The 15870-nt window shown below is 40.5% G+C and overlaps 2 protein-coding genes across 2 annotated transcripts; one reads left to right on the top strand and one right to left on the bottom strand.

Annotated features, from left to right (window-relative positions):
- Window positions 1–763: 763 nt before the first annotated feature.
- On the top strand, window positions 764–4898 carry LOC106560432 (protein mago nashi homolog). The gene is made up of 5 exons (XM_014123324.2): window positions 764–978; window positions 1479–1537; window positions 1675–1785; window positions 4449–4531; window positions 4668–4898. The coding sequence occupies exons 1-5, from the start codon at window positions 888–890 to the stop codon at window positions 4765–4767; spliced, it is 444 nt and encodes a 147-aa protein (XP_013978799.1). The 5' UTR covers window positions 764–887; the 3' UTR covers window positions 4768–4898.
- A 158-nt stretch (window positions 4899–5056) lies between these two features.
- cpt2 (carnitine palmitoyltransferase 2) lies at window positions 5057–10485 on the bottom strand. The gene is made up of 8 exons (XM_014123323.2): window positions 9996–10485; window positions 9594–9674; window positions 9394–9500; window positions 8121–8382; window positions 7564–7900; window positions 7005–7415; window positions 6547–6841; window positions 5057–6396 (listed from the first exon to the last, which is right to left on the bottom strand). Exons 1-8 carry the CDS (start codon window positions 10169–10171, stop codon window positions 6068–6070), a joined length of 1998 nt encoding a protein of 665 aa, XP_013978798.1. The 5' UTR covers window positions 10172–10485; the 3' UTR covers window positions 5057–6067.
- Window positions 10486–15870: the final 5385 nt, after the last annotated feature.

Below are 15870 nucleotides of genomic sequence, written 5' to 3'. Positions count from 1 at the left end.
TGTTGGTGATGTAATCTGCTGTACATAAAACACGTTTTGTCTTGCAATTCAACTCAATGACATGATATGAGTTACTTACTTGCAAGAGCTAGCTAGCTACTGAACTACATTTGTTCCATGATCAGGGTGTAACAGTGGACCCATGAGTAAGTAATGTCAACAGTGTCAGTGCGAACACTATAACTTTGAAAATAGTCATGTGCTATACAGTATGTGTGAAGAATGAGTCCTTTGACACAGCTCAGGCATTGTTGTACATGACTTTTGCACACAAGAGACCTGTGATAAGAGAGAAAGAAATAGTACGATTAACCAAAACTGTTACCAGACCACAAGTAAAACAGAAAACCAAGTTACCCATCAAATTGTGATAACCATGACCTAACTGCTTTGCCTCAAAGTTGGAATTATAAAATAGTAATATTATTTTATGTAGGGATTCATTTTCTGGTTGACACACACCAGGATATGACTACAAGAGCCTTCATAATTGTATTATAATGTAAATATAATGCAAACAATCTGCAATCAAACAAGGAAATAAAGTTTTTGTACTATGTATGCTGTGTGAATGTTTCCTTTACAAGATTCACAGATGGAGAAAACCATATAAATGGATTGCAAGTAATATGAACAGATCAGTGAGGCACAATCTTTGGGACCCAATCATTAAATAATATGGTGTTTTATTGACATCTGCCGGTTAAAATACACGCTAAAGCACAGCCGGTTTGTTCTTACATCAATGCAATGCGACCATTCATATGCTATAACAAAAAAGCGCCACAGCACGCATGCGTGTTGTGCGAAAGACGATTTAGTTGGAGGTGTGCTTTCGTTGATTCTGATTTTCACAGACTCCGTAAACACTGCATTTGCGGTTTATAATGTCAACAACTGACTTTTATTTGAGATATTATGTCGGGCACAAGGGCAAGTTTGGACACGAGTTCTTGGAATTCGAGTTTAGACCGGACGGTAAGTTAGGCGGCAATTTTTGCCTGCCAATTAGCATTAGCTAGCTAGCAAAGTACGCAAACGATGGCTTGCTAGCAGCATTTCCTCATTGCTTTTAGCGGAATTAGCTTTTATAGCTTGTCTTGTTTTCTGTTATAAAATCATGGCCTCAGAAATACTATAATTGCGTCGTTACGTCTTAGTCAGTGCTTATTTCTGTACCATAACCTCATTCATCTATTCTGGCCAGCTAACTAACGTTAGTTAATTACAGTACTAACTTAGGTAGGCGCTAACTAGCTATACAACTAGCTAACTTGGCTATGGAGCTATTTCTTTAACTAGTTAGCCAACAGATTTTGACAAATATCCTAGAAGGTTTTACAGCAGGTTTTAAAACGGTTAAATGTGAACTAGCTACAAGAAAAGACTACTGTGTAACAGTGCAGTGTGTCAACAATGTAACAACATTCATAACGAACGTGAAGATAACACAATGAATGTATTGATTGTATTTTCAGGTAAACTGAGGTACGCGAACAACAGCAACTACAAGAATGACGTCATGATCAGAAAAGAGGTAACTTTACAAATTTACAAAGGGCTACTTTGTTACATCAATCTGTGTATTGCCCATCAATCCAAGTTCTGTGTGAGATTCTGCTGCAGCAATTGAATATGCCATAGAAACCTTATTGTGATTGTTCTCCAATACAGGCCTATGTACACAAGAGTGTGATGGAGGAACTGAAGAGGATCATAGATGACAGTGAGATCACCAAGGAAGATGATGCATTGTGGCCGCCCCCAGACAGAGTGGGCAGACAGGTCGGTTCACCCACTCACACCTACCTAAATACTAGTGATGGACACCGATATGGAAAATCTATTTGATATCATATTGGTTTGTAGAAAATACATTGGATTTGATTTCAGGAAGCTGACTAGTGGTGCTTATTGAGCAGCCTGATGGTCTGTTAGTTTTAGTACCTCCTGTGTATGAGTTGCAACTGTGTGAATGTTCACTTTTCTGTGAAGTCTAGACAACTGCTTGCAGATTGCCCATTGGGCAAGGTGTGAATGTTCTGGTAGCATAAAGCTACCTAACCAGTTCGAATACAATGGGAAGTCCATCCAGTTGATGGTCCATCGGGAGGAATTTAAATAGGCTAACTCAAGTTTTGTGCTAGTAGGAACAGCCATGTATGCTTTAACTTTTTTTTTCTCCTGCAGAATATTGTAGGTTAATTAGTGCCTAGCGATTATTGCTTTTTGAGGTCTGGTTCATAAAAATAAAAATAAACGATTTGCGGTTTTCAATTATTTTTTATATATATTTTAACAATAAATGCCTTATGTGGGTTCAATACGGTAACAATGCATAATAAAACAGATGCTGGACAGTCCACTACTATCACTTATTAGGCTTTAACCATTTATTCACATTACATAAATACAATATTTTGCTTGTGTATATTACATATTTGTTTTTAGTATGATGATGACATTATTTAATTAAACCCCAATGATGGTGGTGACTGCTATTGCTGCACGGTATACTGATTACTGAAACTTGTGTACTTGTTTGATGATTTAAAAAAAAGTTTGTTACTAAAAATTTTGTAATGTTAGGTACTTCTGTCAAATGTGTGTCACGTGAATGAGAGGATCAAGTCTGTATCAGCGCAGCCCCTTGATAGCGCAAAGTGTCACATACTCATTCATTGCTAGAGCTGTTTGGGGTTCATTGTTAGCTCCCCACTCATGCTGCACAGATGTTTCCAGCTTTAATTGTAGGCTAACTTTCCAGCTAGCTTACAGCATAATTCACTACCTTAGTACATTGTGTGATAATAAGCAAACCGTAACTCAAAATATGCTGATTTCAAAACTGTTTGTGACCAACAATATTATTAATTAACTTTGTCTCCCTCGCCACCAAAAATGTATTGTTCTTCGTCTCCCTTGCCTCCTGTCTGGTTTCTAGATTGCATAGCCACAAAGTCAGATTCCACAGCTACGTTCTGCTTTGTGAATGTCATTAGTTTCTTAGAGGCAGTGCACACTTTTATAAAAGAGATTGCTTCTATGCAAATGTTGATCCATTAATATAAAATATGTTCTCCTAGCAGTTGCCAATAAAAATAATTATTGAATGGAAGGGATTGTTTGTCATCTGTAGCCCATGAAATCAGCTAAAACAAGTTCAATAACATGCACACACTCTTATTGAATAATATGCATTCACCTGTATGGTGAATAGACCTAGGCTACATCTTGATTTACCCAGTTTCAGTAGAGATTTCATTCAAATAAATGATTACCATAATGTTTTGTAGTTTGTTTTTACCAAAGTCAAATTGGTTGTATAATTTATTAATTAATGCATACATGACTGTATCAAATGTCTCAAATGTAATGAATTTGAACTCAAAAGATGCCCAATTATTGAACAGAGCAGTAGCTGAGTTTGTCAGGATCAAGTGCCATTCTGTGACTGGCTAATATGCCTTTTTCTTTGTGGTATCGAAGTCAAAATCCTGATTTGTGACAACACTGGTGACTGCCTATTACTGCGTATCACTTATTAATGAACCATCCTTTATTCACTTTAATAAAATATTTCAATTGTGTATTATTTCATTCCAAGTCATCTCATATTTACTCAAATATTAGCAGCCAGCATTCTCTCTGTTCTCCCCAAAGAGTCATCCTTCAGGTTAGCCTAGCTGCCTAACAATCACTATTTCAGTAGTTCTTCAAAGTAGATCAGGCATACTTTTAACATTGCTAAATAATAACTAGCAATCAATTAGATGTAGAGACTGTAGCAACTGCTCTTCCTCTCTGTGTTTGTCTGATGGAGGAACCAATGAGAACAGGCAGCTGTAGGTGCAATGGATTCTAGTCATTGTAGTTAAATATCATGTCCCGAAGAGAGATCTCTAAAGAGCTTCTGTGTTGAGTGACAGGAAGAAAAAAAACTGAAAGTGGAATTCAAATAATTGAACCAACGGTGGTCAATTAGTTATTAAAAAAATTAAAATAAACAAATTCAGTTAACCTTAGTCCTTGCAATTAACAGAAAAAATAAACCGATATGTCTTGCTCATATCGATATCAAATTATATTCTATCCAATTATCAATATTGGTGCACACCACTTCTAAATACGGAAACTTACAAAGCATGGAGGTTGACTGAGGCAACGAGTCTCTAACTTATTGTGCTTTTGGGAAGGGCTGGCCATGAAAGTCAAGTCCATTGTTTACTTAGTGATGGTAGTCTTCTAGGGGTTGTGACCTCTGCTGTCCACATCAGACATCTGTCCAATGAAAGAATTTTAACCAGTGTTCAAGTCTGACCCTTTCAGCACAAGACGGGACTCCGGGCACAACCCCATAAAGTTACAATGATTTAGTAAACGTTTTTTTTTATGGCTTGAATTACTAATAGTGTCTGAGGAGTGTCTTAACTTCTTAACTCTTTTAGGAGCTGGAGATCGTCATTGGCGACGAGCACATTTCCTTCACAACTTCCAAGATCGGTTCCTTGATTGACGTCAACCAGTCAAAGTAAGTACAATAATACTCTCTCAAATGTATATATCCCTCAAAGTTCCCAATGGAACTCAGATCTCCACAAGTGCATAGTTAGGTTGAGGTGGAATTAGGTGCCAGCTTCTAAAGTAAATGCCATTGTGTTTTCCAGGGACCCAGAAGGCCTCCGTGTGTTCTACTACCTGGTTCAGGATTTGAAATGTCTCGTCTTCAGTCTCATTGGATTACACTTCAAGATCAAGCCCATCTAAGAGGGGATGTTTTTTTTCTGTTGGGAAATGTTTTAATTTCATTTTTTGATTCATGTATGATTACAAATGTACATTTGCTTTTGATTGATCAGTCTTTTTTATTTTAAATAAATGATTGGAAAAATTCCAAATGTTTTAATAGCCTTGCTTTTCTATACATTTAAGTGTTACTTACTTGAAGCCATAGCTGTGGTTTAGTCCATTTTGATAGTATGAAAAAGGTTGGAGAATTGCACACTACACTACTCAGTCCTGTCGGTTTTGAGACAAAGAAATAGGAGTCTCTCCGTACAGAGGTCAGTCTATTTTATTCCAGCACCCAACTCAGTACACAGATCAACAAAGTTAATTAGTCGAGCAAAATATATTCATCATTCCAGGCCACATTTAGTTTGTTCTTTACACTACTTAAGTAAAGCTGTGTGTGAGGTGAACATTCCAGAAGGAAAACAGTCTGCCCCAGTGCAGTCAAATGGGATTGTCCTGCGTTTTATATTTCCACATCGAAGTTGGAATAATACTGTGAAAATGATAATGCCCTTTTAGTGTAAGCGCTGTTTGAAAAGACTGGATTTCAGCCTGTTGGTGGGATGGAGTTTTGACCTTCCATGGTGATATCCCCAATGCGGTAATTTGATTAATACACCGCAAATTTTCCATTTTCCCCACCCCGCAAAGACAGTCCTAGTAAAATTCTTGCTTAAGAAGCAATCTGTAAATTGTCATACAAGGCTTGCTACAGCAACGAAAAATGAAGTGCTACTCTGAATATATCAATATTACTAGATTTAATTTCCCTATCAAACTGGCCTTTACATGAGGACATTCATTCAAAAGCACTGGCCTTTATCTGTAAAGGTTAGTACTATAAAATGTGAGACTTAATTTACTAGGCTCTAGATAAATACATTGCAATGCTAGTTAGAAAAGGAACAAACATTGGATCAAACAAACACCTGAAGCTTTCATTGTTTTTGCCTTCATGACACTAGTGTATTTGGTATTTCCTTGGGCATTATGAATCTGTGTAGTCAGTTAGCTACTTTACAGTATATGAATATGACCTCTACTGAACCATGCAGAGCTTGTTTGATATTCCCTCTTTATTAACCTATACCAGTACTTCCAACCCACACCTCAGGAAATGTGACTTTTCAAGCCGACATTCATCTCACTGTACTATATAACTGTAGTCGAAATCAGCCGAACTACAACAAATTTAGAATTTTCACTTGATGTCAATGCCTGACGGTGAAAATTCAACTGAAGTGGAAGTTAGGATTTGCGGTAAAACTTTTCTTTAGCTGAGAGGCTTTCCTTCCAGAACAGAGAAAATGTCCTCTAGAGACTTATGAACACACTGCAGGAACTCATGAACATTACGCTCTGGATAACTAGACACATTGCAGCCAATCCACTCATCATGGACACCGTAGCCCACCCCGAATCCATCGGGCACCACAGGGGCAAAGCCTCCCAGGTTAACGGCAGGGCTGGTGAGGGTGCTGGTGGAGAGGATGTTGTGGTTGATGGCGGCGTAGGCTGGGTCCTGGTACAGGCTGTGTAGGTCTTGGCCCTTTGAGTTGGCCAAGTACTTCATGGCAAACAGATGCCGGTCAAAGCCTTGGGCTTGTGGGGGAAACATTCAGAAAAACACAAAAATGTAATATTTGAAATGACTGATCAAATTTGAGACCATTACAAAAACATTTCACTCAACTACATTCTATTCAACTCAATGATAAAATATAATATAATCTAGAAATAAAGTGGACTGACCCATAGCTGCCTCTTTGGTGAGCTGCCCGTGATATTTGGAGCATTCGCTGAGCATGCCTATCAGTTGCTCAACGCTGTGTTTTCCTGGCTGTTGCACGAAGGCCTGAGCACAGCGCTGTGTGTGTATTGTAGCAGGCCGGATGGTCTCTGTACGACCATGTCTGAATGCTGCAGTGCTGCAGGACTCGTATGTGGCCACTGTCTGCCCATACTGCCTCAGGAATCCCATCTGGAACGCTAGCTGAGCAATGGCATCCGGACTCAGCTTCTTCTTCTTCAACTGCTCCTTCCCGCCCTTAGATAGATGGATGATAACTTAATCCCCAAGGGAAAATTGATTTGTCAGCAGCAGCAATATATCCAAAACATACAAAGGACAGGGGGTGACAGCAACAATAAACATCAAAGTGCAAAATGGTTGCAACAATGGTCAGGTTCAGTGCAAACGATCCATCTACCTTCATGAACTGCATGGCGTCTATGGTGAGCTTGGATACAGCTGCGTGGAAGTTCTCTTTGGCCTTGATGACCCCGTTCTCCAGCTCTGCGTCTAGGTTGAACTGGAGTCTCCTCACGGCTGAGGCTGAGTCCACGGCTGCAGGCTGAGAGCCAGGGTTCACCAGTGGGTTCTCCGTAGAGTCCTTGAACACCTCGTTCTGGAAGCGGAGAACAGCTACGCCGTCGCCCCACGAGTGCTCGAAGTTGATGGCGGCGTTTCCGCATTTGGCCATGATGATGCTGAAGGACTTGTCATACCAGCGGTTGGTGCCGTCCCCGTGCAGCATGTTGTGGGAGATGTGGATGTGGTCATTCATGCTCTCGTCGTCCAGACACAGACAGAAGAGGGCACTGTCCACCAGACCTAGCACCTGAATTGAATATATATATATTTTTTGAAAAAATATTACATTAACAACAAGCATTAGATCCCAGAAGACATAATTTGAAAAAATATATATTTCCAAAGTGGTCCTTAATGGTAAAAGACAAACATTTGAAGGATATCAAAATATTTACCTCTCCGTTCCCAGTGGCCAGGAGCTTCTCCCGCAGCCGGGCCCATGTGTCCCTGTTCTCGCTGGTCAGCAGCCCCAGGGGGTGGGCCGCGGCCGGGGTCGGGTCTGACAGGATGTGCTTCAGGTGGGCTTGGATCTCCGCTGGCTTAACCAGGTTCCCATCGCGGTCCATCACGTCAAACACGTACATGTTGCCTCCCCTCATAACTAGTAGGTGGCGTCCTTTTGGGTCGGTGAAGAGCTCGTCTTTCCCTTGCTTGGGGATGCGGGTCGCATTGAAGAGGCGGAAGTACTGAGACATGTCCAGAGGGTAGGCATTCACCATGAAGGCTCCATACCTGTAAATCAAAGAACATCAAGAATGTAACCATTTGTGAACCATTTTGTAATGTTTGGATTAGATATGTACTGTATTTTCTTGGTCTCCTTTTTCACTTATTGTAAAGCCCATCTAGGAACTGATGCTGTATATTAGTGCAAGCTAAAGCATGATGGTGCATCTTGCTGTTGATGATTCAATGTGAACAATATTTACATTTTATCTGTACATTTCATTACCAGGACAGGGAGGAGGGGACCCAGCGGATGAGTTTCTTGAAGCTGTCCGTGTCGCTCTTAGCTGGGTTCAGGTGGAACACCTCGGGTTCCAGGAGTCCAGCGCGGAGAGTCTTCATGAAGCGCACAGCGGAAGCCACCATGTTGGTTGCTCGCACTAGCTGGTTGTTGTACTCTGTCTTGGGGTCCGGGTTGAAGGACATGAAGGGGTTGAAGTTCAGCACTACGGAGTCCCGCGCTGACAGGTACATGTCGAACCATGGGGCTAGGAGGATGCGATGACTAATTAAAATAGGAAGGCCCTAAAAATTGCCAAAGACTCCAGCCACCCTAGTCATACTGCACGGCAAGTGGTACGGGAGCGCCAAGTCCAGGTCCAAAAGGCTCCTTAACAGCATCTACCCCCAAGCCATAAGTCACTTTACCCCTATCTACATGCTCATATTACCTCGACTAACCTGTACCCCCGCACATTGACTCGGTACCGGTAACCTCTGTATATATAGCCTTGTTATTGTTATTTTGTGTAATTTTTTTCTTCAACTTTAGTTTATTTAGTAAATATTTTCTTAACTGCATTGTTGGTTAAGGGATTGTAAGTAAGCAATTCACGGTAAGGTCTACACCTGTTGTGTTCGTCAGTGGTGAAAAAAAGTACCCAATTGTCATACTTGAGTAAAAGTAAAGATACCTTAATAGAAAATGATTCAAGTAAAAGTGAAAGTCACCCAGTAAAATACTACTTGAGTAAGTCTAAATATACTTAAGTCTAAAATGTAAATGTAATTACATAGGTATATTTTTGCATCAAAAGTAAAAGTATAAATAATTTCATTTAAAAAATGTTTTAATGGATATCCAGGGGCACACAAACACACAATTTACAAACAATGCATTTATATTTAGTGAGTCTGCCAGATGAGAGCCAGTAGGGTAGACCAGGGATGTTCTCTTGATAAGGGCGTGAATTTGACAATTTTCCTGTCGAGTACTTTAGGGTGTCAGGGAAAATGTATGGAGTAAAAAGTACACTATTTTCTTTAGGAATGTTGTGAAGTAAAAGTTATCAAAAATTTAAATAGCAGATACTTTCAAGTACTACTTAAGTAGTATTTTGGGGGTATTTTTACTTAAGCAGTTTACACAACTGGAATTCGGCGCATGTGACAAATACAATTTCATTAGAAAATACAGGGTTCTATGTACGAACAATGGTTATTTCAAAAGTTACATAGGTTAATATTGTGAGGTTTCTGTTAAAATGGGAAAATCATACCCGATATGTAGCTGGTGTGCTTGTTCCGCTTGTCTTGCGCTACCAGCTCCTCATGCATTTGTTTCCCCACGCCATTCTCAAAGTCACGGGCCAGTTTCTCTGTGGTACTAAAAACATATTGAATGTGTGGGTGACAAATCATTTACAAGGCACCACCTCAAGTGTTAAGTGTGAGTAACTGGAAGGTGACTGGTGCTTACCTGAACTGGTCGTCATCGAGAAGAGGCCGCTGAGCAGCCAGATACCTTTTGATTGTATCCTCCAGTTTTGGAACTGGTAGCCTGTAGCATTTTGGATCGTTATTTTATCTGAAATAAATGCTTAACTACGGCAGTGCATGGTACATATTTACAAACAGCTCCCCCCAGTGGCTATCCTGTATCTCATTCAGATCTATGTGCACTTTCACCTACATTCCCTTTCGTGCCATGAACAGTCACCTACTTACAGAATTAGAACTGGTTTTAGCACACTTGATATATTTCAGAGAAAATATATTGTCTAAGGTGTGATACTAACAACGATTGACAATGTATTAGGAGGTAAGAAGTAACTAAATAACCAAAATATGCTATAAATGAAATTCACATTTGTTTACATACCTGGGTAAACTCTTCTGGTAGTGCATTGTAGGCACGATGCTTTTATGCAGGTACTCTCTATCTTCGCTGCTGTAGCTTCGTTTGCTTGTTAGTGCTGTAGAAGTGCTTCTCAGAGGCTTCAGATTCCCAGGTTTTCTGAGTGTGGCACAAAATTGCATGGTGAGCAAATTCGCCATAATGTCTACTAGTAATCTTAGTTCCTATTCTCACAGAAAGGGAAGGCTTGGATAGGGAGAACTTGCAGTGACCGACCTACTTGCTTGCTAGATAGCTAAACTAGCTGGGTATGGCAATTAAATTGGAATTGTTATCAGCTAAGTGCTCTATAATTTCCTTGATTACAAGCTTATTCAATCAATGAATAAGTTAGCTCTCCCGACTGCCCAGTAGATACGTCCTTCTTCTAAAGCTTCCCCTCTTACTGCCTAATAGGATGACAATAGAGACAGACAGAAATACATTGACAAGAATTTGTAACAGCGGAAGGAGGAAGTGTTTTACAGGATATTGACACTTTGTGGTACGTCAGCGGGGGAACATTACCCACTATAGTTTGTTTCCTATGGCGCACTGCAGACCTCTGTTTACATTTAATGTACTTTGACAAAGTAAGTTTCGTATACATGATTACTCTCACACACAACATAATGATAAATAGTGTACATGTTTGCTACTCAAGGTGATTATTTCCTAATAATAATAATATGTTTTTCTTTTAAAAAATTCGGGGATATTGTAGATCTCTGCTTGACCACAATGTGACAAATAGAAAGGGTTGAAACAAATGTTTTTTGTTACTATTTTCTGAAACGAAAAAAGACAACGTTCAGTTTTAGTACAATACTTATACTATACCAGAAGAGGGCAGCATATGCTTGATCAGTGAATGGTTTGGTCTGGCCACGGCAAGCGTTCGCTCAATGCTGTCCTGCTGTGCTCCCCTATCTAAAACAACAGACTGTCACTCGCAGCAGTAAGCAGTCGGCAGTAGCAAAACATTGTCTGGCTTACCTCGGCTTGGAAAACTGTTAGCCTATCATTTCTGTTGGGCGAGAGAGTAATCAAGCCAGCTTGAGTTTGACGCTCTGCCTTAAATCCTCCCCCACCTGCCCCCAGCAGCAGCCACAGCATCCATCAATTTCCCCTCCCTGGATCCATCCCTCAACCTAGCTCCCTGCCCTCAGAGTGTGACAGTTCATAGCCCCCATTAGACTGATGCGATTTTCTGCTGTTATGTTTGCCTCCATTCTGCAGAGTGCAAACGGGTCGACCCGGCCTGGCCTGTGCATAAACAGCAGTGTCATTTGCTAACACCCCCACCCCCACATACTCTCACATAGCCTCTCGATCCCAACACTCTTAGAAAAAAGGTGCTCTGCAGAACTATATAGGGTTCTTTAGTTTATTCCCATAGGATTCCTATTTGAGTCAGCCATGCCTCATTGCCCTTCCAACATTTCCTAATCTCCCATTCCTTCTAATGCGACTAACCCCGATGCTCCTATCTCTTTTTCCCCTGCCCCGCTACAAAGTTTCTCCCTGCAGGCAGTCACTGACTCTGAAGTGCTAAAGGATCTCTTTAAATTTGACCCCCAAAAACCATCTGGCGACTCCGGGATGCTGGCCTTTTAGGCAGAGTTACAATGAAAAAGTCATATCTCAGACTGGCCAATAAGAAGAAAAGATTAAGCTGGGCAAAAGAACACAGACAATGGACAGAGGAACTCTGCCTAGAAGCCAGCATCCCGGAGTCGCCTCTTCACTGTTGACGTTGAGACTGGTGTTTGGCGGGTACTATTTAATGAAGCTGCCAGTTGAGGACTTGTGAGCCGTGTGTTTCTGAAACTAGACACTCTAATGTACTTGTCCTCTTGCTCAGTTGTGCACCGGGTCCTCCCACTCCTGTTTCTATTCTGGTTAGAGCCAGTTTGCGCAGTTCTGTGAAGGGAGTAGTACATAGCGTTGTACGAGATCTTCAGTTTCTTGGCAATTTCTCGCATGGAATAGCCTTAATTTCTCAGAACAAGAATAGACTGACGAGTGTCAGAAGAAAGTAATTTGTTTCTGGCCATTTTGAGCCTGTAATCAAACCCACAAATGCTGATGCTCCAGATACTCAACTAGTCTAAAGAAGGCCAGTTTTATTACTTCTTTAATCAAATCAACAGTTTTCAGCTGTGCTAACATAATTGCAAAAGGGTTTTTTAATGATCAATTAGCCTTTTAAAATGATACATTTGGATTAGCTAACACAACGTGCCATTGGAAAACAGGAGTGATGGTTGCTGATAATGGGCCTCTATACGCATATGTTGATATGCCATTACAAATCAGCCGTTTCCAGCTACAATAGTCATTTACAACATTAACAATGTCTACACTGTATTTCTGATACATTTCATGTTATTTTAATGGATAAAAAATGTGCTTTTACTTCAAAAACAAGGAAAGGACATTTCTAATTGACCCCAAACTTTTGAACGGTGGTGTATATAAATATAAATATAGGACAACACACATCACGACTAGAGACAACACAACACTACATAAAGAGAGACCTAAGACAACAACATATCAAGGCAGCAACACATGACAACACAGCATGGTAGAAACACAACATGACAACAACATGGTAGCAACACAACATGGTAGGAGCACAAAACATGGTACAAACATTATTGGGCACAGACAACAGCACAATGGCAAGAAGGTAGAGACAACAATACATCACGCAAAGCAGCCACAACTCAGTAAGAGTGCCCATGATTGAGTTTTTGAATGAAGAGATTGAGATAAAACTGTCCATTTTTAATGTTTTTTGCAGCTCATTCCAGTCGTTAGCTGCAGCAAACTGAAAAGATGAGTGACCCAGGGATGTGTGTGCTTTGGGGACTTTTAACCGAATGTGACTGGCAGAATGGGTGTTGTATGTGGAGGATGAGGGCTACAGTAGATATGTCAGATAAGGGGGAGTGAGGCCTAAGAGTTAAAAAAAATAAAAAATAAGCATCAACCAGTGGGTCTTGCGACGGGTATACAGAGATGACCAGTTTACAGAGGATTATAGAGTGTTGTGATGTGTCCTATAAGGAGTATTGGTGGCAAATCTGATGGCCGAATTGTAAAGAACATCTAGCCGCTCAAGAGCACCCTTACCTGCCAATCTATAAATTATGTCTCCGTAATCTAGCATGGGTAGGATGGTCATCTGAATCAGGGTTAGTTTGGCAACTGGGGTGAAAGAGGAGTGATTACGATACAGGAAACCATGTCTAGATTTGACCTTAGCCTGCAGCTTTGACATGTGCTGAGAGAAGGACAGTGTACCGTCTAGCCATACTCCCAAGTACTTGTATGAGGTGACTACCTCAAGCTCTAAACCCTCAGAGGTAGTAATCACACCTGTGGGGAGAGGGGCATTCTTCTTACCAAACCACATTACCTTTGTTTTGGAGGTGTTCCGAACAAGGTTAAGGGCAGAGAAAGCTTGTTGGACACTAAGAAAGCTTTGTTGTAGAACATTTCACACAAAATCCGGGGAGGTGCCAGCTGAGTATAAGACTGTATCATCTGCATATAAATGGATGAGAGAGCTTCCTACTGCCTGATCTATGTTGTTGATGTAAATTGAGAAGAGTGTGGGGCCTGGGATTGAGCCTTGGGGTACTCCCTTGATGACAGGCAATGGCTGAGACAGCAGATTTTCTGACTTTATACACTGCACTCTTTGAGAGAGGTAGTTATCAAACCAGGCCAAAGACCCCTCAGAGAAACCAATACTCCTTAGCCGGCCCACAAGAATGGAATGGTCTACCGTATCAAAAGCTTTGGCCAAGTCAATAAAAATAGCAGCACAACATTGCATAGAATCAAGGGCAATGGTGACATCATTGAGGACCTTTAAGGTTGCAGTGACACATCCATAACCTAAGTGGAAACCAGATTGCATACCAGAGAGAATACTATAGACATCAAGAAAGCCAGTCAGTTAATTATTGACAAGTTTTTCCAACACTTTTGATAAACAGGGCAAAATAGAAATAGGCCTATAACAGTTAGGATCAGCTTGATCTCCCCCTTTTTAAATAAAGGACGAACCGTGGCTGCCTTCCAAGCAATGGGAACCTCCTCAGAAAGGAGAGACAGGCTTGGCAATGATAGGGGCAGCAACCTTAAAGAAGAAAGGGTCTAAACCACCTGACCCAGATGTTTTTTTGGGGTCAAGTTTCAGGAGCTCCTTTAGTACCTCGGACTCAGTGACTGCCTGCAGGGAGAAACATTGAAGCGGGGCAGGGGAAAAAGAGGGAGAAGCATCGGGGATAGTCGCATTAGAAGGGGTGGGAGATGAGGAAATGTTGGACGGGCAAGGAGGCATGGCTGAGTTAAATAGGAATCCTGACTTAATGAAGTGGTGATTAAAGAGCTCAGCCATGTGCTTATTGTCAGTAACAACCAGATCATCAACATTAAGGGACATGGGCAGCTGTGAGGAGGAGGGTTTATTCTCCAGGTCTTTAACTTTCCAGAACTTCTTGGGGGGATACAAATGAGGTTGACAACCATCGCCCCATTTCAAGACTATTTTCTTTTGGTAAGATTCTTGAAACCTTGGTTAATGTACAATTTTGTTCCTTTTTTCAGATAATTGTATTCTTAATATAAACCAATCAGAGTTTAGTCCTGCGCATAGTACTACCACAGCAACCACACTAGTTGTTAATTATCTTGTCAATGCCTTGGATGCTAAAAAGAGCTGTGCTGCCTTGTTCATTGACCTGTCAAAAGCGTGAAGAAATTATCCAGAATAGACCTGGAATATACAGCCTGTTTATGGTTTCAACATGATCTTAGCGACAGAACTCAGACCATCTCGACAGATTAATCTGAATTTCTTGAGATTCAAAAAGGTATTCCTCAGGGTTCGATTTTGGGTAAATTATTGTTCACTTTGTATATTCATGACATAGGAAACACTGTTAATACTTGTAACATTCATGTCTATACAGATGACACAGTTTTGTTTTCCTGTGCCACCTCAGCGCAGCGGGCCATTCGTGAACTTCAGCATGAATTTGATTCAATTCCGAAATCACTTACAGATCTTAAATGAGTGTTAAATACAAGTAAACCAAGCTCATGCTGTTCTCTAGGTCACAAAATGTTGACCCTGAGTACCTGCATATTTGCGCTATAAATGGAGCCCAAATTGAGCTTGCTTCTCAATATAAGTTGTCAGGGAAATTGCAAGATTATGTTATAATGCTTGTATTGCATTATAATGGTTGTTTTATTCGACAGAATAGAGTATTCTGTTAACTATTGTGTGTGTGTGTTCTACTGAGGATGGGTCTCTATGAGATAACACTGACAGAGGAGATTTACGATGTCTTTGGGTGATAAAACCTAAAGAACATTCCAGAGAACATGAGTTAATGTTTTGTTCTATACCGTACCAGGGAGAGATGGCTATCCAGTTTGGAGTCTTAACCTTGTGACATATTCTATGTATCTGTTGTTCGTCATGTAGGTTGAAAGGGGTGTATCTTGGCTATAAAAGATCTCTGTACTTTTGTTTTGCCACTCAACGGATCATTAGAAATAGTGAATTGTTGAAAGTCATTGCTATTGCAAAGCTCTTATTATTAAAGATGTAGTTTAAGTATAACTCTGACTTGTGTGTAAAGTTTGTCTCTCCTTATTTGATAGTAAAGAAATTAACCACCACAAAGTACCTGGGTGTCTGGACTGATGACAAGTTATCCTTCGTAACACATACAAAATCTGACTAAGAAGCTAGGATCCAAGATTGTTATTTATATAGAAATAAATCATGCCTTAGTAATACAAATAGGAGAAAGGTTGTTCAAACAACACT

This window comes from Salmo salar, chromosome ssa10 (assembly GCF_905237065.1).
Source record: "Salmo salar chromosome ssa10, Ssal_v3.1, whole genome shotgun sequence".
NCBI lineage: Eukaryota > Metazoa > Chordata > Actinopteri > Salmoniformes > Salmonidae > Salmo > Salmo salar.
The sequence above is the reverse complement of the archived record's forward strand: the minus strand, read 5'-3'. Positions and strand labels throughout refer to the sequence as shown.

What these genes read in the sequence shown, in the direction of transcription:
- LOC106560432 (XM_014123324.2), top strand. Translation starts at nt 888, where the DNA reads ATGTCAACAACTGACTTTTATTTGAGATATTATGTCGGGCACAAGGGC. An exon ending in ATTCGAGTTTAGACCGGACG is followed by an intron (nt 979 to 1,478) that starts GTAAGTTAGGCG and finishes TTGTATTTTCAG; the next exon opens with GTAAACTGAGGTACGCGAAC. An exon ending in ACGTCATGATCAGAAAAGAG is followed by an intron (nt 1,538 to 1,674) that starts GTAACTTTACAA and finishes TCTCCAATACAG; the next exon opens with GCCTATGTACACAAGAGTGT.
- cpt2 (XM_014123323.2), bottom strand. Translation starts at nt 10,171, where the DNA reads ATGGCGAATTTGCTCACCATGCAATTTTGTGCCACACTCAGAAAACCT. An exon ending in GCACACCAGCTACATATCGG is followed by an intron (nt 8,383 to 9,393) that starts GTATGATTTTCC and finishes GCATCCTCCTAG; the next exon opens with CCCCATGGTTCGACATGTAC. An exon ending in GTCCCCTCCTCCCTGTCCTG is followed by an intron (nt 7,901 to 8,120) that starts GTAATGAAATGT and finishes TTTGATTTACAG; the next exon opens with GTATGGAGCCTTCATGGTGA.